At 45.9% G+C, this 27,449-nt stretch overlaps 1 protein-coding gene across 1 annotated transcript in view; it reads left to right on the top strand.

Moving 5' to 3' along the window:
• The first annotated feature begins 13,680 nt into the window (after window positions 1–13,680).
• LOC123407832 (ubiquitin carboxyl-terminal hydrolase 17-like) overlaps window positions 13,681–27,449 on the top strand; it is a 39,572-nt gene continuing 25,803 nt past the window's right edge. The window contains exon 1 of the mRNA XM_045101059.1: window positions 13,681–14,349. Coding sequence (XP_044956994.1) covers window positions 13,970–14,349 — 380 coding nt within the window. The 5' untranslated portion in view covers window positions 13,681–13,969. The remainder of the gene's footprint in view (window positions 14,350–27,449) is intronic.

Here is a 27,449-nt window from a genome sequence, read left to right as displayed (position 1 = left end):
GTCTGATACTCTTAAGTATGCCTATATTGATGAGAAGGAGATATATCTTGTCATTATTAGTGCCCTCCTCTCAGAGCACGAAGAGAAGAAGTTACTAAAAACTCTGAGGAAGCACTGTGCTGCAATTGGATATACTCTTGATGACCTTAAGGGTATTAGTCCTACTCTATGTCAGCACAAGATTAAAACCGATCCTGACTTTAAACCAGTTGTTGATCATCAAAGGAGATTAAATCCTAAGATGAAAGAGGTCGTTAGAAAAGAAATATTCAAGCTTCTGGAAGCAGGAATCATTTATCATGTTGCTCATAGTGATTCGGTAAGTCCGGTACATTGCGTACCTAAGAAGGGAGGTATCACCGTCGTTCCTAATGATAAGGATGAACTAATCCCACAAAGGATTATTACCGGCTATAGAATGGTGATAGACTTCCGGAAACTGAACAAGGCAACCAGGAAAGATCATTATCCTTTGTCGTTTATCGACCAAATGATAGAAATGCTATCAAAACACACACACTTCTGCTTTCTAGACGGTTATTCAGGTTTCTCGCAAATACCTGTTGCACAATCTGATCAAGAGAAAACCACTTTCACCTGCCCTTTCGGTACCTTTGCCTATAGACGTATGCCTTTTGGCTTATGTAATGCACCTGCCACCTTTCAAAGATGTATGATGGCTATATTCTCTGACTTTTGTGAAAAGATTGTCGAGGTTTTCATGGATGAATTCTCCGTTTATGGGTCTTCCTTTGATGATTGCCTCAGCAACCTTGATCGAGTCTTACAGAGATGTGAAGAAACCAACCTCGTCTTGAATTGGGAGAAGTGCCACTTTATGGTTAATGAAGGTATCGTCTTAGGACACAAAATCTCTGAAAGAGGCATTGAAGTTGATAAGGCTAAGGTTGATGCAATTGAGAAAATGCCTTGCCCCACAGATATCAGAGGTATATGAAGTTTCCTAGGTCATGCTGGTTTCTATAGAAGATTCATTAAAGACTTCTCTAAGATTTCTAGGCCTCTTACCAACCTCTTGTAGAAGGATGTTCCTTTTGTTTTTGATGAGGATTGTGAGGAAGCCTTTGAAATACTTAAGAAGGCTTTGATAACCGCACCTATTGTTCAACCACCTGACTGGAACTTGCCCTTTGAAATCATGTGTGACGCTAGTGATTATGCTGTTGGTGCTGTTCTAGGACAAAGAGTTGAAAAGAAGTTGAATGTCATTCACTACGCTAGTAAAACTCTAGACAGTGCCCAAAGAAACTATGCCACTACGGAGAAGGAATTTTTAGCAGTCGTGTTTGCATGTGAAAAGTTCAGATCTTATATAGTTGACTCCAAAGTCACTATTCACTCTGATCATGCTGCTATTAAGTACCTCATGGAGAAGAAGGACGCTAAGCCTAGGCTGATCAGATGGGTTCTCCTGCTACAGGAATTTGATTTGCACGTCGTTGACCGAAAGGGTGCTGATAACCCTGTAGCAGATAACTTGTCTAGGCTGGAGAATGTCCTTGATGACCCACTACCTATTGATGACAACTTTCCTGATGAGCAACTAAGTGTCATCAGCACTTCACATAGTGCACCGTGGTATGCCGATTACGCAAACTATATTGTAGCCAAATACATACCACCCAGTTTCACCAATCAGCAAAAGAAGAAATTCTTCTTTGATTTGAGGCACTACTTTTGGGATGATCCTCACCTTTATAAGGAAGGAGTAGATGGTGTTATTAGACGTTGTGTGCCCGAACATGAACATGGACAGATCTTGCAGAAATGTCATTCTGAAGCCTACGGAGGACACCACGCTGGAGATAGAACTACCCATAAGGTATTGCAATCAGGTTTCTATTGGCCCACTCTTTTCAAGGATGCTCGTAAGTTTGTCTTGTCTTGTGACGAATGCCAAAGAATAGGGAACATCAGTAAGCGTCAGGAAATGCCTATGAACTATTCACTTGTCAGTGAACCATTTGATGTCTGGGGCTTTGATTATATGGGACCCTTCCCGAGTTCCAATGGGTGCACTCACATCTTAGTTGTTTAGTTGTTGTGGATTACGTTACTAAGTGGGTAGAGGCTATCCCCACTAAAAATGCTGATCACCACACCTTTATTAAGATGCTTAAAGAAGTCATATTCCCAAGATTTGGAGTCCCTAGATACTTGATGACTGATGGCGGTTCACACTTCATTCATGGTGTTTTCCGCAAGATGCTAGCTAAGTATGATGTCAACCATAGAGTTGCATCTCCTTAAAGCTTATTGGGCAATCAAAGAGCTCAACTTTGATTTCAAACTTGCCGGTGAGAAGCGGTTGTTTGATATCAGCTCGTTAGATGAATGGAGAACCCAGGCATACGAGAATGCCAAGTTGTTCAAGGAAAAGGTTAAGAGATGGCACGACAAACGAATACAGAAACGAGAGTTCAATGTAGGTGATTATGTCTTGCTATACAATTCTCGTTTGAGATTCTTTGCAGGCAAGCTTCTCTCTAAATGGGAAGGTCCCTATGTTATCGAGGAAATATATCGTTCCGGTGCCATCGAAATCAATAACACGGAAGGAAATTTTCCTAGAGTGGTAAATGGGCAAAGAATCAAGCATTACATCTCTGGTACTCCCATAAATGTTGAGACCAATATCATCAATGTCATAACTCCAGAGGTGTACATAAGGGATGTTTATCAACCTGTTTCAGACCTTGAAAACGAAGATGTATCTGTTTTGGTAAGAAATTGGACTCTGATGCTTTTCCAATAGGAATTTTCTTCCGTTTTGGAATTTTTGGAAAATTAGAAAAATAAAAAGCAGTCCGGAGAGCGAACGAGGCGGCCACAAGCCCTGCCACCGCCCCTACCCCCCTGGTGGCGGAGGGCAAGCTTGTGGGCACCTCGTGTGCCTCCCGGACTCCGTTTTCTTGCGGAGGACTCCTTCTGGCCCAGAAAAAATCAATATATACTCGCCCGAAGGTTTTGATCTCCGTATCGCGCAGTTTTCCTCTGTTTTCGTTTCGAGCTTGTTGTCTGCCGCAGATTTAGAGCAAAGATGTCCCAGGAATCTATTGGGGAGAATGATCTTCACCAAGTTCACGAGGAAGTAGATGTTGATCTGAAAATAGTAGAAGTCACGGAAGCCAGGGACCAAGCTAAGGAGAAAACCCAAGCTAGGGAGGAGGTTCAACCTATGTTCAACATTGAATACGTTGAAGGGGTAGACTTTCTCCAACCCTTCTTCCACGTGTTGTCTCCATCCTTGATTGAACTCTCGAGGTTTTGCGAAACAACTCGTGCTCGCAATATTTCCCTTTCTCGTGAAGTTGTTTTGCTGGAAAACCATGTCACAGATCTCAAAGGTATAAATCAAAGATTGATAGCTCTCTTGGAATCAAAGGCTCCAACAACTCCACCACCATCACCACCGAAGGAAGGCAACTAAGCATTGGTATGGGCAATCCCCTTGGCTTCTGCCAAGCTTGGGGGAGTTGCCCTGGTATCGTATCACCTTTATATCTTTTGCTTTTACCTTTGTTTTAGTTCTTTCCTTTTCAGTTTTTATTTCTTCCCTTAGAGGAATAAGTCTTTAGTTGTTAGTTTGAGTCTTTTGCTCTTGTCTCTCTCCCGATGTATTCGAGCTTACGAGCTATATAATAAAGAGTATCTTAGTCAAGGGCTTTGCTTTGTGCCATGATCAAAAGTACGAAAAGAACGATAACATGAAAGATCATGAGACGATCTTATGGAAAGTGATAACTTCACTTATGACACGTATGATGATTGAAACTTGTTGAGAATAAATCAACATAGACCTCAGTCGTTGTTGCAACTAATAAGAAGTAATAAGGAAAGAGAGGTTCACATATAAATATATCATCTTAGACACTTTTTACAATTGTGAGCACTCACCAAACTATTGCATGCTTAGGAGTAGATGTTGGACAAGGAAGACAACATAATGAATTGTGTTTGCTTGGTTCCAAACAATGTTATATGATTAGAGATCCCTTAGCATGTGACGATTGCTTCCACCTCATATTAGCCAAAACTCCCGCACCAAGTAGAGATACTACTTGTGCATCCATAAACCTCCAACCCAGTTTTGCCATGAGAGTCCACCATACCTACCTATGGATTGAATAAGATCCTTCAAGTAAGTTGTCATCCGTGCAAGCAATAAAAATTGCTCTCTAATATGTATGATCTATTAGTGTGTGGAAAATAAGCTTTGTACGAACCTGTGATGAGGAAGACATAAAAGCGACAGACTGCATAATAAAGTTCTTTATCACAGGAGGCAATATAAAGTGACGTTCGTCCGCACTAAGAGGACACACATTCAAACCTCAAAAGTGCATGACAACCTCTGCTTCCCTCTGCGAAGGGCCTATCTTGTACCTTTACCTTTTGCCCTTGTAAGAGTCATGATGATCATCACCAATTCCCTATTTTTGCCTTTGTCTTGGCTACCGTCACATGTTTGGGAAAGATCTATATTCATATATCAACTTGGAGTTGAGTACTTATGCTTTATTGTTGTTGACTTTACCCTTGAGGTAAATGGTTGGGAGGCAAAACTATAAGCCCCTATCTTCCTCTGTTTCCAGCTGAAACTTTGACACCATGAGTACCACGTGAGTTGTAACAATTGTGGAAAACAAAAGAGATGATTGAGTATGTGGGTTTGCCTTACAAGCTCTTATTTGACTCTTTCTGATGTTATGATAAATTGCAATTGCTTCAATGACTATGGACTATTGTTGGTTACTTCTCAGTAAGGTTTTTGCTTCATGCTTTGCTTTGTGAAGGAATTGTTACTTTCCCATAAGAATCTTTATGATGTATTGCTGTCCTATGTGTGATCATGATGCCCTCATGTCCGTATTATGTTTTACCGACACCTTCGTCCCTCAACATGTGGACATGTTTATGGAACTTGGCTTTTGCTTCAGGACAAGCGAGGTCTAAGCTTGGGGGAGTTGATACGTCCATTTTGCATCATGCTTTCATGTTGATATTTATTGCCTTTTGGGCTGTTATATTACTTGTGGTACCATATTTATGCCTTTTCTCTCTTATTTTGCAAGGTTTATTTGAAGAGGGAGAATTCAGGCAGCTGGAATTCTAGACTGGAAAAGGAGCAAATCCTAATCCGCTATTCTGCACATCCCCAAATGCCCTGCAAAGTTACGTGGATTTTTTTTGGGATTATATAAAAAAATACTGGGCGAAAGAACTACCGGAGGGGGCTGCCAGGGCGCCACAAGCCCTAACACCGCCACCCCCTGGTGGCGGAGTGGGGGCTTGTGGGCTCCCTGACAGCCCACTAGCCCCCCTCTTTTTCTATATGAAGCGTCTTGGTCCAGAAAAAATCAGAAGGGAGCTTTTTCGTGGTTTCGCCGCCGCCACGAGGCGGAACTTGAGCAGATCCAATCTAGAGCTCCGGCAGGACGATCCTGCCGGGGAAACTTCCCTCCCGGAGGGGGAAATCGTCGCCATCGTCATCACCAATACTCCTCTCGTCGTGGGGGAGGCATATTCATCAACATCTTCATCAGCACCATCTCCTCTCCAATCCCTAGTTCATCTCTTGTAACCAATCTTCGTCTCGCAACTCCGATTGGTACTTGTAAGGTTGCTAGTAGTGTTGATTACTCTTTGTAGTTGATGCTAGTTGGATTACTTGGTGGAAGAGTTTATGTTCAGATCCTTGATGCTATTCATTACACCTCTGATCATGATTGTGATTATGCTTTGTGAGTAGTTACTTTTGTTCCTGAGGACATGGGATAAGTCATGCTGATAATAGTCATGTGAATTTGATATTCGTTCGGTATTTTGATATGTTGTATGTTGTCTTTTCCTCTAGTGGTGTTATGTGAACGTTGACTACATAACACTTCACCATATTTGGGCCTAGAGGAAGGCATTGGGAAGTAGTAAGTAGATGATGGGTTGCTGGAGTGACAGAAGCTTAAACCCCAGTCTATGCGTTGCTTCGTGAGGGACTGATTTGGATCCACTAGTTTAATGCTATGGTTAGACTTTGTCTTAATTCTTCTTTTGTAGTTGCGGATGCTTGCGAGAGCGGTTAATCATAAGTGGGATGCTTGTCCAAGTAAGGGCAGTACCCAAGTGCCGGTCCACCCACATATCAAACTATCAAAGTAACGAACGTGAATCATATGAACATGATGAAACTAGCATGACAAAAATTCCCGTGTGTCCTTGGGAGCGTTTTTCCTCCTATAAGACTTTGTTCAGGCTTGTCCCTTGCTACAAAAGGGATTGGGACACTTGCTGCACCATTGCTACTACTTGTTACTTTTTGCTTTTTCTTGCTACGTTTCACCTCGCTACACAATCACTTGTTACCGCTACTTTTAGTGCTTGCAGTTATTACCTTGCTGAAATCCGTTTATCAGAGCCTTCTGCTCCTCGTTGGGTTCGACACTCTTACTTATCGAAAGGACTACGATTGATCCCCTATACTTGTGGGTCATTAGTATGGAGATACCGGCGATCGAATCTTGGGCAAGTAGCATATCAATGGACAAAGGGAACAATATACGAGATTGATTGAATCCTTAACATCGTGGTTCGACTGATAAAAATCTTCATAGAATATGTAGGAGCACATCCAGGTCCCGCTATTGGTTATTGACCGGAGAGTGTCTCGGTCATGTGTGCATAGTTCTCGAACCCGCACGGTCTGCACACTTAAGGTTCGGTGACGATTTAGTATTAATGAGTTATATGTGATGGTAACCGAAAGTTGTTCAGAGTCCCAGATGAGATCTTAGATGTCACGAGGAGCCCCTAACTGGTACGGAGGTAAAGATTTATGTATAGGAACTTGGTATTCGAGGTTCGGAAAGGTTCGAGAACTTACCGATTATGTGATGGGAATGTCAGAACTGTTTCAGGGGTCCACCTTCCCCGGAGGGCCCCATGGACTGTGAGAGGAGGCGAACTATCCCCTGTTGGGTTGTCTGCCCCTCCCACTAAGGCCCATGCGACCGAAGGCTGGCCCAAGGGTGGCGCCACCTTTCCTTGGTGGGCAAGCCACCTTGGTCGCCGCCCCAAGCCCTAGGGGAAACCCTAGGTCCCGCCGTCCCCCACCCCTAATCCTATATATACGTGAGGGGAGGAAGGGCTACAACACCCTAAGCCATTGCGCAACCTCTCCCTCTCCCTCTATATCGTCTTCTCCTCTAGATTTTCTGGTAGTGCTAGGCGAAGCCCTGCCGGGACAGCTACACCACCACCACTATCATGCCGTCGCGCTGCCGACAAACTCATCTACCACTCCACCCTCGCTTGCTGGATCGAGCAGGTGGAGACGTCATCGAGCTGTCCATGTGCTGTACGCGGAGGTGCCTTCTGTTCGGTGCTTGATCGGGAGTTCACGGGATGGATCGTGCTTGGATCACGAAGATGTTCCACTACATCAACCTCATTCTTTAATGCTCCCGCTAAGTGATCTACAAGGGTACGTAGATACGATCTCTCCTCTCGTAGATGTGCATCTCCTGGATTGATCTTGGTGAGCGTAGGATTTTTTTTGTTTCTCATGCAACATTCCCCAACAGCACATACATGCACCGAAGGCACAATCGATCCAAGTTTCGATGACGACGACCATGAGGCTTTGTGCCTTGTCGCGGCAGACAAACCCGTGAGTGTGGAGGAGGCGCTTGCGGCACCAGAGTGGAAGGCGGCCATGCAGGAGGAGATGCACACCATCATGGAGAACGACACATGGACGCCTGTCGTGCTCCCGGTCGGGTGTCGGGCGATCGGCCTCAAGTGGGTCTTCAAACTCAAGAAGGGCCCCAACGACAACATCATCAAACACAAGGCCATGATCATCGTGAAGGGATATGCACAATGCGAGGGGGTGGACTTCGACGAGGTGTTCGCTCCCGTGGCACAGATGGAGACCGTGCGCGTGTTGATCGCACTCGTCACGCATGCACGTTGGCAAGTCCATCATATTGATGTCAAATATGCCTTTGTGAATGGCGACCTTGCTGAGGAGGTCTACGTCAAGAAGCCTAACGGCTTTGTCAACTCCGATGCTTCCTACTTCGTCCTCAGGCCCAACAAAGCTCTGAATGGGCTTCGACATGCGCCGCACGCATGGTATGCAAAACTTGACGCTTTCCTTTGTGTTGGATTTGTGCACATTCTCCTGGAGCATGTCGTGTATAGGCGCGATGACGACACCTCGTACTTGCTTGTGGGTGTCTATGTGGACGACCTGATCATCACCGACACGGAGGACAACGACATCCTAGCATTCAAGGCTCAGATGTAACACTTAATCAAAATGAGCAATCTCGAATTGCTGTCATACTACCTTGGGATCGAGGTGAAGCAGGAACGCGGCAAAATCACACTCTGCTAGAAGGGCTACACTGAGAGGGTGCTCGAGCGAGCAAACATGGGCGGCTGCAATCTGTGCTACACTCTGATGGAGGTGAGGCTCAAACTAAGCAAGGAAGATGGTGCACCGTCGACTGACATAGCAGAGTACCGAGGCATCATTGGGTGTCTCCGCTACCTCGTCAACACACATTCAGGTATCGCTCTGGCCGTTGGTGTGACCAGCCACTACATGGAGGCGATGAGCTCATGTCACCGTGTTGTGGTAAAGCAGATCTTGAGGTACATTCAAGGTATGTTACACTACGGATGCTGCTACAGAAGAGGGACGGGCACGCCCACACTCATCGTCGATAGGCGGAGAAGTTCCAACTCTTCGTTGATAGCAAGTCTGCGATTGTATTGAGCAAGAATCCGGTCCATCACAATCGGACCAAACATATCGACATCAAGTATCACCACATTCGGTAGTGCATCAAAGACGGGAAGCTCGACGTGGACCACTATGATAGCCTGGCTTATTAGGGATGATAGACTACTCATATCAATAAGGAATTCTTTCTTTTCCGGGAGCCGATTCGAACAGAACAGGTTAAGCGTGCTTGGTTTGGAGTAGCTCTAGGATGGGTGACCAACCGGGAAGTTGATCCTGGGTGTGCATGAGCGAGGACAAAGAGCGCAAAAAAGACTAGTATTGATATGTGGGGCCAGACTAGATCCCGCCAGGAGTAACGACCGTCGACGGGTGTGTCCGGGGCGTTATAAGTTGGTATCAGAGCAAACCCTCGTGGTTACAAGGATGTTTGCGGACATGTGTGCGGTCATGTTGTTCATTACGTTTGTGACCCGTCATGGCACACGACATGGCACATGTACTGGACTGGATGCACAGACGTTTGTGCCAAGAGGGAACACTCCTGTGGCCCGACGATTATCAATAAGGAATTCCTTCTTTTCTGGGAGCCCATTCGAACAAAACTCTCAGGTTAAGCGTGCTCGGTTTGGAGTAGTTCTAAGATGGGTGACCAACCGGGAAGTTGAACCCGGGTGCACATGAGTGAGGACAAAGTGCGCAGAAAAGACTAGTATTGATATGTGGGGCCAGTCTAGATCCCGCCAGGAGTAACGACCGTCGGCGGGTGTGTCCGGGGCATTATAACCACATCAACACTGATGGCCAGATCGTCGACGTCCTCACCAAGGCGCCGGGGAAGGCCAGATTCATCGAGATGCGGGAGAAGCTTGGTGTCGTCTCGGCGTAGTAGGTTTAAGGGGATGAATTGTTAGCCCAAACCCTGCAACACCTACACAGTTTCAGTTAGTCTATAAGTTCACAGAATAACACTGCAGCGGCAGCCGTAGCATAGGTTCAGTTAGCATCTCTCTTTTCCTTATCCAGTTAACCATCCCCGCAAGACGCGGTTTGTGCGATATGTAGTGACAAAGTAGGAGTGTCAGGAACACACTTGAGGTCATGGGATGGCACAATCTAGTAGCTTGAGTGAGTCTCGCTGCATGTTTTCCTTCATTGCTGAATAAAAGGAACGTAATAGAAAAGCTGATAGGGAGTTCACAGCACAAAACACTTGTCTCTTGTGTTCTTGCTCGAAGCTCAATTGCTCGATCAACACCAACAGTGTCTGCTTGCCGGTGGATTGGATCTCACCGCGGATTAGCGCCACTGCATTTCCCCCCCGGTGGATTGGATCTCATTCACAAGACGGAGGATATGTGACGACCTGAGAGATGACACGACCCCGTCTAAGAAACAATAAGGATTGAAGGCATCAACAATGTTTCATAGAGATGTGCATGACGCTCCATCTGTGATGCACGAGTCCAAAAACTCTTGTCCCTAATCCACGGTCGGCTGACCAATTGATTTGTGCACAACACTAAGCCGTTTCATCCTTATCTTGACGTCATGGTTTTTGATGTGTTTGATGAAACGTGTCAACAAGATAGGGGGGAGAAGAAGATGTGGCTTTTTTTGCCAATGTGGCACTTTTTTCTACCAACTCGGGCGAAACACTCTCCATTAGTGTTTTTGCACTGAATGGTGACGTCAGCGAAACACTTAGCATTTTCCATTAGTGTTTTTGCAACTGCCAATTCTTTGTTGTGATGTAAAATGGTGGTTTTCAAGAGTTACGATGTTAATGTGGTGGGTCTATCCATTTTACTCGTAACTATTTTTTTGCCAGCATCTATGCATGACAGTTGCCTCACATATACAAATCATTTGCCGATATTTACTGTTGAACTTCCTTATGCATGATGTTTTTTTGGGATAAAATTACTGAGTTATGACGCATTCGTCACATATAATAAGCAATGTAGATAAAACTCATGAACATCAAGACTTAAACAAAACAAAATGGGAGGTGGAATATACTAAGTGCACATATAATTACCTTGTTTTCGGCGTTTTTGGCTTCCTTTTCAGCTCTTTGATGTAATTGTCTTCTACATCATCGTCTAGCGCGGTAGCATTACTATCTATGTCTGACGGACACTTCCCGCGACAAGTGATATTTTAGTCCGTCTACGCTTATAACCAATTAGGGGTGTGTTTTGTTTCTGTGATGGGTATACATGCATTGGAAAATATTGATGATGATTGTTTTAGTATAGAAAAAGTTGCATTCTCAAACATGACAACGACACCGCCGCGTGCCACCCCTGCCCCCTCTTACCTCTATTTCATGTATAGCCTGTTGGCTTGGTTGTGCACCGTGACCATCATTTTTTTGCTTGGCTCCGACATTGTTGATGTTGCAAGAACACAAAAATAATATGAGGAAACTAAAAAAATTACGAACATTAGCCACATATACAATTTCTTTCTGATTGATGATAAACTTGTTTGTCAAGGCATTATATTTCACCTGTTTATTGCCTCACAAATTTGACTGAGCATGCTGCATGCTGTTATTGCATCCTAGCTCAATTTGAAATCTAATAATGACTTGAGCAAAAAAAATGACACAAACACACGGGGAACCTACACCCCCCGGTATTCAACACTTAAGCAAACACCACCATCCTAGGCAAGTCATGTTCGAAAACTCACCAAACTCACCGACCTATCTAGATTCAACAAATTAGTCGACGTTAGTCATGTAACCCCCGCACAAAATCGAACCAACTGACCAATCCTACCAACAAAAAGATTCTGCATGATCTCGTAGGAACTCAACTAACCTGAATCAGACAACCCCTATACATATCTCAGGCAACTGACGTGAGTTAGACAAATCCTATACAAATCAGGCAACACCTACACAAATCTCAGGCAAACACGAGATCTTACAACTACCAGGCTCGGGATAAATATCCCCAAATCCCCACATGAACCCATGATTCACTAGTTTCGCGGCAGAACTCATCCCCTCTCTACACGCATGATGTCGCCCCCCTCCTCCCTACATCCTCGAATCCCCGCATGAATCCATAAGAGAACAACAAACTAAGCTCCCCACAACTCCACCTATCACGAACATAAGTGGAACCGTAAAAAATGACGGCGAGCAGAGGATTCTTACCTTAGGACTTCCGCGACGAGTCCCTTTTCCCAAACGCACGTCGTCGACGACCTTCGCCCGCACCCCTGGGATCGGAGAGAGAGCACCGCACGCGATCTTCACCCCGCCTCCGCCTTCTTCTGTAGTCCCCGCCCACACCACCACCCCGACCTCTACGGTAGCCGACGGGCGCTCCAATTTATACGATGGAGATGGAACCCGCGGCGAGCGAGAAGGGGCGAGAGAGAATGGAATTAGGAAGGGGGAGCGGTGCCTCGTCACACAGTTTGAAAGTCTGTGCCAACGACATCGAGTTGTGCGTGTGGTGGTGGGCCCTCCAAGGTAATAGTTGTGGTGAGAGGAGGCATGGAGACGGTGATCCTCTCACATAAAAGCCCCTGCTCGGCGATCGCGCGTGCGGGGGCGTTCGAACGGCTCAAACAATGTGTGCTCGTACGTGTCAACCAACATCCAAGCACTTTTTAGTACTCCCTGTCAAAGCTGGCCAAGGGCCGTGCTTTTTGGGCCGGCCTGGAAGCACGCCAGCCCGGCACGCCACGGGCCAGGCACGACACGGGCTAATCGGGCCGTGCCAGGCACGCAGCCCGCCTCGGGCCGTGCGTGGGCCTGAGGGTTGGGCACGCGAGCCGGCACGTCACGACCCGTTTACCATATTTATTATTTACTTTTATATACATAAGATAAAAAAATAACCTAATAGGCCAAAATCGACCCAAAACACAACCCAATATGTTAAAGTCGGTCCCAAAAACAGTCGAACATGCCAAAATCAGCCCAAATAACAGCATAAAATAAAAAAACTAGCGGGCTAGCGGCCCTGACGTGCCCACAGACCAATCTGTATAGCCTTCGTGCCATGCCTGGGCCGGGAGGCTGCGCACGTGGGCCGGCACGGCACGGCCCGACTAATATTCGTGCCAGGGCGGGCCGTGCCGGGCCGACCCGTTTGACCAGGACTGCTCCATGTGTACCTATTTGTTAACAATAATTATTTAGGTATGAAGTGAGTATTTGAGAATTTAAATAGTTTATGGAATGATGTTGACGTTGCAGCTTTTGCGGTACTACGGAACGAGTTTTGGGGCGAACCACAAAAGGATGTGTGATGGCAGACGTGGCCAAATGGGCCGGCACGGCGCGACCCGTTGTAATCGGGCCTCGCACGACACGGCCCGCCCAGACACGTTTATTAGTCGGGCCGTGTCGTGTCGGCCCGTGGGTTGCGTCTTCAGGCCCAGACATGACCCGGTTTTTAAACGGACCGTCATGTTGGCCCGAACAAAATATTTTTAAAATTATGGGTTTATTTTTGAGTCTATTGAATCATATATATATATTAAAAAAATCTAAAAATATATATAAAAAATAAACGGACGTGCCGTGTCGGTCCGCGTGTCCAGCCTCCAGACCCAGGCACGGCTTAAGACGTGCTTCATGTCGTGCCAGGCACGCGGGCTGTCGGGTCGACCCGATTTACCCGGCCCGTTTGGGCAGATGTGTGTGATGGTCGCTCTTGAGCCGATCTGACCGTGGATAGGCGCGCGAACGAGAGGGTACCGAGGCCAGCACACGGCACCTTCCGTGGGGAACCTATTCCTTTCTTGTCTTCCACCTCGTACGGTACCGTCATGCCACCGCCGTTAACTTGCCCCATCGCCCCCTTTTTTCACCTGCCCCTTCCCTTCCTGAAGGTGTGGTTATTTTTTTTTCTTTTTCTGAAGGTGAAGGTGTGGTAGTATTATTCGTCGAGTGCCAAGGTGGAAACAGGATGCCGCCGCCTTCTCCTTCCCTCCTTCCCTTTCCCTGGTTGCTGCCGTCTCTCCGTCACTTCCAAAGACCAAAACAAAACCTTGACCGGAGGAAAGGGGATTTTTTTTATGGAAATCTCCGAGCCCTAATTTCCGACCGATTTGGTTGGGCAAGTGCATAATCGGTGCTCGGATCCATCGTTTGGAGGGGGTGGGTTCGAGATCTATGCGCCTGACAGAGGGGGCGGGGGAGGGAGAGGAGGGGGCTGAGAGGGAACGATGGCAATGACGGAGGTGGCAGGGTCGTCGACCGCGGCTACCACGGCGACTGTGGTGCTGTTTATCGTGGTGCTAGTGATGGCGCTGCTGCTGCGAAAGAGCCTGCGGTGCGCCGCGGAGCGAAGGGAGGAGGTGCGGCGCCTCGCGCGCCTCGCGGCGGAGGAATCCGACCTGGCGGAGCGGGAGTCGGTGCTCGCCTACTGCTCCGAGCTGTTCCCTGGCGTGCTGCACGCGACGGACGTGCCGGAGGCGCCGATGTGGACACCACCACCCCAGGAGGAGGAGGTCGTGGAGGCGCCACCGGCTGCAGCCGGAGTCTGCGCGGTGTGCTTCAGGCCGACCACGTTTAGGTGCAAACAGTGCAAGGCCGTCAAGTACTGGTGAGTTGGCTGAAAACCTGTTCCTATTACCCTTTTCAATTTGTGTGTAGTCTCAGCGGGTGATTTGGAATCGAGGGAAGATAGTCTACACAATTTAATTTGTTCAATTCAGAGCGGAAATGCGCTGTATTTTCTACTCCCTCCGTCCCTAAATAAGGGACTCCCCTCAACTTTGTGTACAAAGGGGTTGTTTGGTTCCCAGCCTAAGGTTGCCACGCCTAACCTTAGTCATGCCACAATACCTTAGGCATGTGTTTGGTTCATTGCCACACTTGTGGCTTGCCACACTTTTCTAGTTATATGGTCCACATGTCATACACTAAATTTTTTGCCAAATCTTGCCACACTTGTGGTGTTCATTTTGTTAGCCACACTTTTCATGGCAGCCACACATTGCCTAAGGTTAGTTGTGGTAAAGTTAGTCATGAACCAAACAGGCCCAAAGTCGAGTCACTTGTTTTGGGACGGAGGAGTGAGAGTCACTTGTTTTGGGAAGGAGGAGTCGAGTCACTTGTTTTGGGACGGAGGGAGTAGAAAATTGGGTTTCAGTAACAATTTGATAGGCTAGTAGATTGAGAATATTTGGATTTTGCCCGAATTTGTGTGTGGACAAGATGACTGATTGCCAGGTGAGCTAGGGCGATTTCTGACCATCCATTTAGCACGTCTTTAGGAACTCTGGTTTCATAAAAGTTTTCCCGTAACTTGTCAGCTATTAATCTACTCCTTCCGTTCCTAAATATAAGTCTTTTAAGAGATTCCACTACGAACTACATACGGATGTATATAGACATATATTAGAGTGTAGATTCATTTATTTTGTTCCGTACGTAGTCTTTAGTGAAATTTAGGAACGGGGGGAGTATTATATAGTCATCTGGAAGGAAGGCCAGTATTAGGATCCTGATGGCTCAGTTATGCCGTCAACATTGCTGGCACCTCTCCTTGTAAACTTGAACATTTGTTTTGTACCCCTGACTTCAATTTGCCCTCCAATTGGTTCCAGACAACTAATATTAGTCTGCTGCCTTTTTTGTTAACCAACATAGGCCACAACCTGTCTTAGGCTATTAACCATCCTAGCGATTCACATGCTTCTAGATGAACACTTCTCCTTGTAAACTTGAACATTTGGTTTGTATCCCTGACTAAAAGATACTCCCTCATAATATAAGAACGTTTTTGAAGCTAAAACAGCTTGAAAAATACGTTCTTATATTATGGGACGGAGGGAGCACCTTCCAATTGGTTTCAGACAACTAATATTAGTCTGCTGCCTTTTTTTTTAACCAACATAGGCCACAACCTGCCTTGGGTTATTAACCATCCTTAGTGATTCACATGCTTCTAGATGAACACTTCTCCTTGTAAACTTGAACATTTGTTTTGTACCCCTGACTTCAATTTGCCTTCCAATTGGTTCCAGACAACTAATATTAGTCTGCTGCCTTTTTTGTTAACCAACATAGGCCACAACCTGCCTTAGGCTATTAACCATCCTTAGCGATTCACATGCTTCTAGATGAACACTTATTATTTGAATGTCACAATGTCCTGTTGTCACGGACTTTTCTTTGACTGATCTGTTGCGAGATTTGTCCTATCACATAGCCAAAATGTCCTGAAGGGTGAAGCACCGGTGTACGTATTCTTAGGTAATGTGGAACAAAATAAGATGCACACTTGGCTCAGTGCATGCGGCTATTGATTGGTTCTTTGCATGAGCGCTTGTCCTGTCTCTGCTCGTACAGAAAGGATGCCAATCCTGGGGTATGTAGATTTCAACAAGGCTAACACCTTTCTCCTCGTGTCAATCTCTTTTGCTTGGCATGTGGGTCAGATCAATCAGCCGATGGTAATGCTATTTGTTCATATTCATGTTGAGTTCTTAGTGTTTTTTAGAAGAAGATTCATTATTTATCATTCCTGTGCAATTGATATCACTGGGAGAAACAGCCATGGTTGCAAAGACTACTCGTCTTATTTATTATTTCTGTGTTATTGATAGAAACTAGCCTCAAAAAACATGTTTAACCAAATATGTGCTGATATGTCATATACATAATTGTCTAATGGGTTGCAACTTGAGAGTGGAAAAACAAAATATTGACAATCACTATACTTGTAGTTATAATGTCAGCACACCTTATTGCATTGCCACCACATTCATTTCTTACAAACAAGCAAACAATGCCTTGGTTTCTTCCATACAACCTGTTACCCGAAACAAATAATGAAGACCTGAGGTGCACACAGCTAAACAAAAGTTTGTTAGAACTGCTAGCTCTAGCTATGGCCTATGATACCAGTTGTTAGAATCAGTAGCTTCTCTAGCTCTCACCCAGGACTCTTCTCTAAAGAGATGTGCTTTACACACACAAAGAGCTACTACTAGCAGGAAGCTTCATTAGATATCTCAATTGCTACAAGCTTACCTATTACATATGGGGTGCCTCTCCTTAATAGAGGCTGTAGGGACAGTGATACAGTGACTGACATGGCTACAGTGGTACAGCTCATAGCTAGTTCATCTACTGCACAACCCACGCAAGTAAATGACAACTATTGAGTGATAACATATGGCTATGACATCATATTCTTCTTGGCTAAGGTTTCATGATGTCCCTCGACATCCAACTCAATTTGACTTCTTCCTTCTCATGTATGCATCTCTTTGGTACATGACAAGATTAGTTCCAACAAAGGTCCCATGTGATTCTAAGAAGTGTTTACCAAGGATGGAACATTTATATATGTTATGTGCATACTGACATTACATAAGCTTATTTCTTAATCAGTACTCCCTCTGTTCGGGTTTATAGGGCCGGGAGGGCCAGATCTCCAGTACCAAGGCACTGACTGTCTTAATTGAGTAATGCTTCGATTTCTTCTCCAAAGCCTCCGTGCATTCTCTCTCTGCCAGCCTGCGCCCAGTGAAATAGCATGCATGCACAGCTGCCACAGCCTATTTCTCTCTTCTGCCTGCATGCGTTCTCTAACCTCCTTGCATGATCCAACGAATAACATGCATGCAGCAGACTAGTTCTCTCCCTTGCTTGCATGTGCAGCGCAATTAAACGCCTGGTCTAACAAATCTGGATGGAGCATGCTGGCCAGCCGACCTTTTGAACCCAGACGGAGGGAGTACCATCTGGCTGAGTAATTTGTATTGTCATAAAAATGTTTTAATACAAAATACCCTTGTGTGCTAAAATTGAATGTGGTTTACTTTACATTCATGGATTATGTTGTCCCGAGAGAGAGAGGCACCTGGTCGAGCTGCTTTCTCGTGCGCTCACGAGGAGTCTCTCGTGTGGCGGCTGGGACTGGGAACGGGAGGGCTCGATGCCTGCTTCTAGGTCACTCCCTCCACATGGGCTTGAGCCCTAAGAGAAGGTCAAGGATGGGCTTGGGCCCATACCGGTTCAACACTCCCCCTCAAGATGGGTGGTAGATATCTATCATTCCCATTTTGTCACATGCCAAGTTACAGTCCTTTGTTCCCAATCCCTTTGTCAAGCAATCTGCAAATTGTTGCCCAGAGCTCACATGAGTAAGGCTAATGATCCCAACATCAAGTTTCTCCTTAATGAAGAAGCGGTCAATTTCCACATGTTTTGTCATATCATGTTGAACTGGGTTATTAGCAATGGCTATAGCTGACTGATTGTCACACCACACCTTTAAGGTTCCCTTCCTTGGAAGTTTGAACTCGCTCAATAGGTACTTCACCCAGAGCATCTCACACAACCCTTGAGATAGTGCTCTATACTCAGCTTCTGCCGTTGATCTAGACACAACTGGTTGTTTCTTGCTTCTCCATGACACCAAATTTCCTCCCACAAACACACAATAGCCAGAAGTTGATCTTCTATCATCTTGAGAACTAGCCCAGTCAGAGTCACTATAGCCATCCATCTCAAGATGTCCACTCTTCCCAAACCACAACCCTTTACCCGGAGTCCCCTTCAAGTATCTCAGGATTATGTTCACAATATCAAGATGCCCACTCCTTGGTTCATGCATGTATTTGCTCACCATCCCCATGGCATATGTAATGTTAGGCCTGGTATGACACAAGTACAACAACCTTCCAAACAATTTTTGATTATCTTCCTTATTCACTAGCTCTCTTGATTGTGCTGTAACTTGGTGATTTTGTTCAATCGGAGTAGGGGGGGGGGCAGCACGACATCCCATCATGCCCATGTCACTCAAGAGATCCAAGGTGTATTTTCGTTGGCACATAGAGATTCCCTTCTCTTCCCGAGCCACTTCAATACCAAGGAAGTATTTTAGGTTACCCAAGTCCTTTACCTCGAACTCCTTGCTCAGACAACCCTTCAATCTCTCTATTTCCTCCTTATCATCTACAGTGATGATAATGTCCCATGCCCTTGGTGATTGCTTCAGTCCATACAAGGATTTCTTCAGCCTGCATACCTTCCCCGTAGTCTCTGAAGTACTAAAACCTGGTGGTATCTCCATTTACACTTCTTCCTGTAACTCACCATGCAAGAAGGCATTCTTGACATCTAATTGATGCAACTTCCACCCAAAATTAGCAGCACAAGAGACCAATATCCTTACTATGTTCATCTTTGCCACGGGAGTAAACGTCTCATCATAGTCAATTCCATAAGTTTGACTATATCCTCTAGCGACCAATCTGGCCTTATACCATTCCACCTTCCCCTCAGGATTCTGCTTCACTGTATAGATCCACTTACAACTCATTGCTTTCTTTTCTGCCGGCAATGTGGTTAACACCCACGTCTTGTTTTTCCTCAGTGCTTCCAACTCTTCTATCATCGTTTCACGCCACTTTGGATCTTGCTTTGCAGCCTTCCAATCCTTTGGAATTGACACAGTTTGTAGGGAGGCAACAAACGCCTTATATGAAGGTGACAAAGCCTTATAAGACACAAAATTGCCAATATCAAGATCATCACAAGCATCATCCTTTGGTAGAGCCTTCCTTGCTACTTCACCCTTTCTTGCCGCTTCACGGGTAGCCTTTCGCAACGCAATGGGCAGCTCCACTGTGTCAGATGAGCTTGACTCAGTGCCTTGTTGCTCCCCCTGCACTCTTGCCTCACTGCCTTGCTGCTCCCCTTGCACTCTTGCCTCACTGCCTTGTTGCTCCCCCTGCACTTGTAGTTGCCGTCGAGAGTATATCAAGGTATTCGTCTGCCATCGACCCGAACAGGAACCTGGAGAGCACCAATCTTAAGTTTATCAACAATTGGCTCAACCTGGACCTGCACATCATCATTAGTGAGAGTACTAACCGGAATTGTACCCACAATTGGTTGGACCTGAACTTGCACATCATTATCAGTGTTAATGTCCACAAAATCATCCTGAGCATGAGACACATCCTTCTCCCCCTCTTGCACAGGGTGTAGGTGGTCTAGCTCTGCAAACAACAGACTGAGATCAGTAGGCTCACCATAGAATGGCTCAGACTCCCTGAAGGTAACATCCATACTCACAAATCTACGTTTTTCAGAGGGACACCAACATTTATACCCCTGCTGACTAGAAGAGTATCCGAGAAATACACACTTCACTGCTTGAGGGTCAAGCTTTCCAACAGATGGTCAGTGATCACGAACAAAGCAAGTACTGCCAAACAGCTTTGGGGAAACAACAAACTTATTATCTCCAACGAGCAACTCAGAAGGGGATTTCATACCTAGTATCTTGGAAGGTGTCCGGTTGATTAGGTATGTGGCTGTCATAACAGCTTCATCCCATAAGAACTTAGGCACATTCATGATAAACATCAACGACCGAGCAACCTCAAGAATATGACGATTCTTCCTTTCGGCCACTCCATTCCGAGGTGGGGAGAAATTTGATGAAGAATCCCTTGGTCAGCCATGAAAGCCCCAAAAATATTGTTCACATACTCTGTGCCATTATCAGTCCTGAGCACCTTGACCTGCACCCGAAATTGGTTCTTTACAAGAGCATGGAAGTTCTGAAAACAACTAAACACCTCATCCTTGTGAGCATCAAGTAAATCCAAGTCATACGAGAATAGTAGTCAATAAAGGTAGCAAAATACTTCTTTTCATTCATTGACACTACTGGGCTAGTCCATACATCCGAATGAATAAGCATAAAAGGAGATATGCTCCTAAGCCCCTTACTCACATACGAGGTTCGTGTGTGTTTTGCATATTCGCTAGCATCACATGTCAACTTGCCCTTGCCTACTCCACACATAACATCCGGATATATTCTACTCATCTTATCGAAAGATATATGACCCATCCTACAGTGATGGATCATCGCCTGCTTCTCCTTGTCCTCCATGGTCGCAGCACACACCAAGTCTGGCTGCACCTCCTGGTTCATGTACCAAAGCCCCCTACGCCTGGTGCCAGTCCCAACCATCTGGCCCGTCTGTCGCTCCTCAATCAAGCAACCAAACTTGTCAAGGATCACACGACAGTCTATTTGATCAATGAGAGCACTGAAAGAGACCAAATTGACAGGAAAATATGACACATGTAAAACTGATGATAAGGAGATGGTTGAAGTGCACTTGTGACTTGACTGTACCAACCCCTACGACAGGCTGCTTTGTACCATCGGCAGTTTGTATAGTGCCCTTGTGAGTACGCGCATGCTTATGGTAAGACTCAAACACACAGGAAATACCCGCAACATGCTTAGATGCTCCAGAGTCTAGGACCCACTCTGAAGTACTCGCATTAGGAGTAAAAGATGCATTTGTCGAATTACCTTCATCGGTGGAGGCCCAATGAGCAAAGTCTCCATAGGCAGCCTCATCAACTTCCTCGCTCTGTGACGTCCCCGTGTCTCCTGCAACGGCCATGTGAGCCCTCTGACCCCCTAAATGTCCTGAGTAGCCACCTCTGTTCCTAGAAGTCTGTCTGCGATAGCCTGACTTATTAGGGATGATAGACTACCCATATCAATAAGGAATTCCTTCTTTTCCGGGAGCCCATTCGAACAGAACTCCCAGGTTAAGCGTACTCGGCTTGGAGTAGTTCTAAGATGGATGACCGACCGGGAAGTTGATCCCGGGTGCGCATGAGTGAGGACAAAGTGCGAAGAAAAGACTAGTATTGATATATGGGGCCAGTCTAGATCCCGCCAGGAGTAACGACCGCCGACGGGTGTGTCCGGGGCGTTACAAGTTGGTATCACAGCCGACCATCGCGGTTACACGGATGTTTGCGGACAGGTGTGCGGTCATGTTGTTCATGACGTTTGTGACCCGTTGTGGCACACGACATGGCACATGTACTGGACTGGATGCACATACGTTTGTGCCAAGAGGGAACGCTCCTGTGGCTCGACGAGGACGTCGGTTCCTCTGAGTGGTGGTGTATGTGATAGCCTGGATTCTTAGGGATGATAGACTACTCATATCAATAAGGAATTCCTTCTTTTTCGGGAGCCCATTTGAACAGAACTCCCAGGTTAAGCATGCTCGGCTTGGAGTAGTTCTAGGATGGGTGACCGACCGGGAAGTTGATCCCGAGTGCACACGAGTGAGGACAAAGTGCGCAGAAAAGACTAGTATTGATATGTGGGGCCAGTCTAGATCCCACCAGGAGTAACGACCGCCGGCAGGTGTGTCCGGGGCGTTACACTGACTTCCTGAGGTCTGTGAAAATCCACCTCTGCCTCTCGTACTCCTGCCTCTGCCAGTTCCCCCGCTGTTATATCCCCTGCCTCTGCCACGAGTTGGACATTCCCTCTTCCAGTGTCCGACCTGCCCACAGATGTGACATTTGTTGGGATCTCCCCACTCCATGTGCTCAGTGACTGCAAATGTCGAAGCTGGCACATGCTTCACGTATGCTTCACGTATGTGACATTTGTTGAGTCATCGCTGCAATAGCCTCGGCAATGGTAGGCAGACTAGGTTGGTGCAGCAGGGTTGCCTTCCTACCATCAAAGCAACCTTTGAGGCCAGCCAAAAGTTTCAGCACACGCGTGCGTGCCATCCACTTGTGCATCATAGAGTTCCAGAGGATCACAATTATCCTGGTCTGCCCACAGGGCCTGCAGTTTTGCCACGTATGCCATCACGGACATGCCATCCTCTTGGCGCAACAACCTAATCTTGTCTTCAATCTGAGCAATGAGCATGACATTGCCCTTGCCAGAGTACTGGGTGGACAAAACCTTCCATATCTTAGTACGTGTGGATAACCCCTCCACAGAGCGTCCAATGGAGTGCATGATGGAGTTTAACAACCACACCATCAATACAGAGTCGATGACCTTCCACGTCTTTCCCTCTGCACTACTCTTGTCTCCGGGTTCTGCAACGGTGCCCAACAAATATCCATCAAGCTCCTTCTGCTCAACAGCCCACAAAGCCCCCCTCGAGCAGCTCAAATAATTTGTTGCCCCCTCTAGCTTCATCTCCAGGGGCGACATTTCGAGCTTCTGAGCCCCTTCCTGTCGAGGAACGATGGCCCCAGAGTTGGAGTTGGACTCTGCAAGGATCCTGGTGAGCTTCTCGAAAGCCTTGGCAAGAGCTTCTGGTTCAGCCATCTTTGGTTGGGAGTGGCCGCTGCAACTCCCAGCAGCAGCAGAAACTCCTCAAACAGCAGTCACAGCCAAGCGCCAGCAAGCAGGAACCTCAGCAGCAAAAGCAGCAGAACAACACAGCAGTCCCTTCTTACACCCCCTCAGCTCACAGCCGCAAGCACTAGCAGCAGGACTCAGCTAGCCTTCTTTCTTCAGCAGCAACAGCTTCTCCTCTAGCAGCACAGCCCTACAGCTGCACGGTCCTCCCTTTTCTCCCCCTGGCTAGCAGGAGCACCCAGCAACAACAGCAGCAATGTTGCCCCCTTCACCTTCAGCAATCAACAGCAGCTCACACCCCCCTGACTAGCAGCAACAACAGCCTCTTCAAACAGCAGTAGTGAGCACAACAGACCAGCACTAGCCACCGGCATTGTCAAGCACTAGCTACACTAAAAGCAGCTTGTGAACACTAAACTCTGAAGATCATGCGGAATTCAGAGACAAAGCTCGGGATTTCATTTCATAGGAAAGGGGAAAGGCAATGTAGCTCGCCACCGGCGGCTAGGGTTCAACCCAATACACATTCAACATAAAGTGATAAAGAGAGATTACATGGCTTTATAGCCAGGGAGGAGAGGGACGCGCGAGACGGACGTGAGGAGAGGGACGCATGACCTGACGCTAAGGGCATTGTAGGAACTTCCATAGTAGCTCCCGCCTTTCCTAGCCGTTGGATGAACGATGACCGGCTGGGATCTAATCCGACACCCACACACAGTACAGTTAATGCTTCACTTGATCAGCAGCCTGACAACACCCCCCGATTGAGAATGAGCTTGTCCTCAAGCTTGAAATGCAGGAAAAACCTTCTGAATAAAGGCTGCATCTTCCCAAGTAGCTTCTTCAGTTGGCATATTGACCCATTTGATCAGCCAGCGTACCACAGGGATGCTGATATCACCTTGGCGCCGAGGAACTAACTTTCTGTCCAGCACAGCTTCAGGTTCCCTCTTGATAGTTCCATCTCTAGAGGCAGCTGAGGAGATGGTACAACATGCTGGCCTATGTGCTTCCTCAATTGGCTCACATGGAAAGTGTGATGTAGCTGACACCCCTCTGGAAGCAGTAATTTGTAAGCTTCATTCTAGCTTGTGCTTTACGGAGGTTATGTTTGATCACTTCAATTGCCAATTCTCTGTTCTGCAGCAGATTCTCATTCTCTTCACATATGGAATCTGGTAGTGCTGACTCAGCTACCATTGGAGGAGGAAATCCATGCAGAGCTTGAAATGGAGTCATTTGCAATGATGTATGGTAACAGGTGTTATACCACCATTCTGCTAGGGCCAACCACCCATGTCATTTTCTAGGTTGTTGAAAGCACATGCATCTTAAGTAGTTCTCCAAACACTGATTCACTCTTTCAGTTTGACCATCAGTTTGGGGATGATAGCTTGTGCTCATGTGGAGTTTCACCTTCATAGATTTGAACAGCTGTTGCCACAGGTTGCTGGTAAATATCCTATCTCTATCAGTAACAATGACCATAGGCATTCCATGTAGTTTGAAAACATTGTCAGAGAAAGCCCTAGCCACAGAGTGAACTGAAATTGGATGCTTCATAGCTATAAAGTGAGCATACTTAGTGAACCTGTCCACCACCACCAGAATTAGGTCCTTGTTCTCAGATACAGGTAATCCTTCCACAAAATCCATGCTTATGTGTGCCCAAGCAAAGTCAGGGACTGGGAGAGGTTCCAGCAGTCCAGGGTAGGGAGTATGTTTAGCTTTGTTAATCTGACACACAGGCCTAAGATCAGTAGTTCTTCCTACTACAATCTTGCTTTTGTATCTTAGGACCCCATTGTTGAAAGAGTAGGCAGTGTTGTTCTCCTTATCTGTCACACAAGAAACAATCAACTCCTTGATCTTGTCATCATTATCATAGCTCTTAACAACTTCCTTGACCCAAGTAGGTGAAGCAACTGTGGCTATTAAGGCAGAAATTTTATGCTTTACTCTAGACAAAGCATCAGCAGCTCTGTTCTCTTTTCCTTTTCTGTACTCAATAGTAAAGTTGTAACCCAGCAATTTCAACAATAGCTTATGCTGAATGCCTTCAGTAATCTTCTGTTCCTGAATATACTTGAGGCTCTCCTGGTCTGTCCTGATCACTAATGCAGTAGCTGCAAAGTAATGCTTCCATTTTCTTACTGCTTCAATGATTGCTAGAGCCTCTTTATCATAAGTAGACATAGCTGCAGCCTTTTGCCTTACTAAAGTAAGAGAGAGGTCTCCCTTCTTGCATCAATACAGCTCCCAGGCCATATGCACTAGCATCAGTTTCCAAAATGAAGGGTTTTGTAAAATCAGGAAGAGCCAGCACAGGTGTGTTAGTGAGTTTTTGTTTCAAGGCTTCAAAAGCTTTAGTTTGATCTTCCTGCCAAGCAAATGCATTCTTCTTCAAGCAATCAAATAAGGGTCTGCAGATTATTCCATACCCCTGAATGAATCTTCTGTAATATCCACTTAAGCCTAAGAGAAACTTCTGAGTTCAGTGATATTAGCAGGCACATGCCACTCTTGGACAGCTCTAATTTTGCAAGGGTATGTGGACACTCCCTCCTCATTAATGATGTGGCCAAGATATTCCACTTCCTTTTGACCAAATGAGCACTTTTTTAGCTTAGCATACAACTTGTTTTCCTGCAGAATCTCAAACACTTGCTTCAGGTGGTCCTTGTGCTCTTCCCAGGAGAGACTGAACACTAGTATATCATCAAAGAACACCACCACAAATTTCAATAGACCAAACAGTAGGTTCATCAGTGCTTGGAAAGATGGTGGGCCATTAGTGAGTCCAAAGGACATCACCAAATACTCAAATAATCCCATGTGTGTAGAAAAAACAGTTTTTGCTATATCTTCTTCTGCCATTCTTATCTGACGATAGCCATTTCTCAGGTCAATTTTAGAAAAATATTTTGCTCCCTTCAGCTGATCCAATAAGTCTTCAATGACAGGTATTGGATATTTGTTCTTAATAGTGATAGCATTCAATTTCCTGTAATCTGTGCAAAGCCTCCAAGACCCATCCTTCTTCTTTACAAGCAGCACTGGGGATGAAAAAGGGCTAGTGCTAGGTCTGACGAGTCCTTTCTTCAGTAGGTCCAATATGGTTTTCTCCAATATTTCCTTTTGATGGTGTGGTACTCTGTAGGGCCTCTGGTTCACCACTTTTGCTCCCTCTATTAATGGAATCCTGTGATCACAAGGTCTGCTTGGAGGGAGCCCACTAGGCTCTTGAAATAGTTTCTCATACTGCTGGAGAAGGGGTTGCAAATCAGGAGGTACCTCAGTTGCTATTAACTCATAGTTTGCTCCACACAAAGGAAACAAGAAAAAGCCACACACAGCCTGCTCCATTAGTTTAGTGGTGTTTTCCTTGCTTTCAGTAAGAGTGTCCAAAGGGACAGTTTCATCAACAAATGTTATCACTTGTCCTTGTGTGCTTGCAATCTTCAATTCCATCTTAACAAAGTCCATCTGAACTGGACTGCATTTCTTTAACCAATCCACTCCAAGTATCATGTCATACCCTGTTAATTTGAGGATTCTGAAACTGTCACAAAATGCACTGCCCTGAATCTCATAAGGACAATTTCTGACAGTAAACTCATTCCATAAAACTTCTCACTAGCTACTACCACTTTTACTTTAGTGTTAGCCATAGGTGCAATGGACATCTTACTAGCCATTTCAGGTGATACAAATGTAGCAGTGCTTCCACTATCCACTAAGGCAGTAGCTGTAACATCTCCAATTTTCACTGACAGGATAAATGTGTTCTTGGCAGAGCTGAGACCATTAGCAGCATGCACTGAAACTTGCAGCACTGTTTCTGGTGATGGTGCTTCCTGTGTTTCCAAATCAGGATCCTCAAAATCTGTAACATAGATTACATTTGAATTTTCCGTCTCTTGAGTTTGGAGAGCTTGGATCTGTGCCTTTTGGCTCATCTTACACACCTGCCTATGTCCTGGAACCCAGGGTTCTCTGCACTTATAACAGACTTGGTTCTGTTTAGCATGCTGAATAATTGTGCTCTTTGCTATAGGAGATGTGCCACTTTGACTATTTGTCTGATCAAAATTCACCTGCCTCTTAGCTTGATGGAAATAGGGCTTTGTCTGAACCACTACAGGTGGTGGTTGGGCCTTTACCATTCTTCTAGCATACCACACAGCAGTTTGCATATCTTTGGGTTTGAAACACTCCACATGACTCTTGATGTAAGGATTTAGGCCAGCTACAAAACTAGTAACATAGTAATCATTGGGAATCCCAGGGTTTTCCCTTCTCATGATATTCATCAGGTGTTCAAACTGCTCTACATATCCTGCCACAGTTGTTACTTGTTGGACAGCATGAAAAGAGGTTACAATATCACAGACAGACTGTACTGAAAATCTTTCAGACAACAAGGAGCAGAATTAATGTCAAGCAATGTTACCAGGTGCAAATCCAGTGCCTCTCCACCACTGCACAGCAGGTCCTTTCAGATATGAGATTGCTAA

Source organism: Hordeum vulgare, chromosome 7H (assembly GCF_904849725.1).
Source record: "Hordeum vulgare subsp. vulgare chromosome 7H, MorexV3_pseudomolecules_assembly, whole genome shotgun sequence".
Lineage (NCBI taxonomy): Eukaryota > Viridiplantae > Streptophyta > Magnoliopsida > Poales > Poaceae > Hordeum > Hordeum vulgare.
Note: the sequence above shows the minus strand (reverse complement) of the source record. Positions and strands in the feature narration are given on the sequence as shown.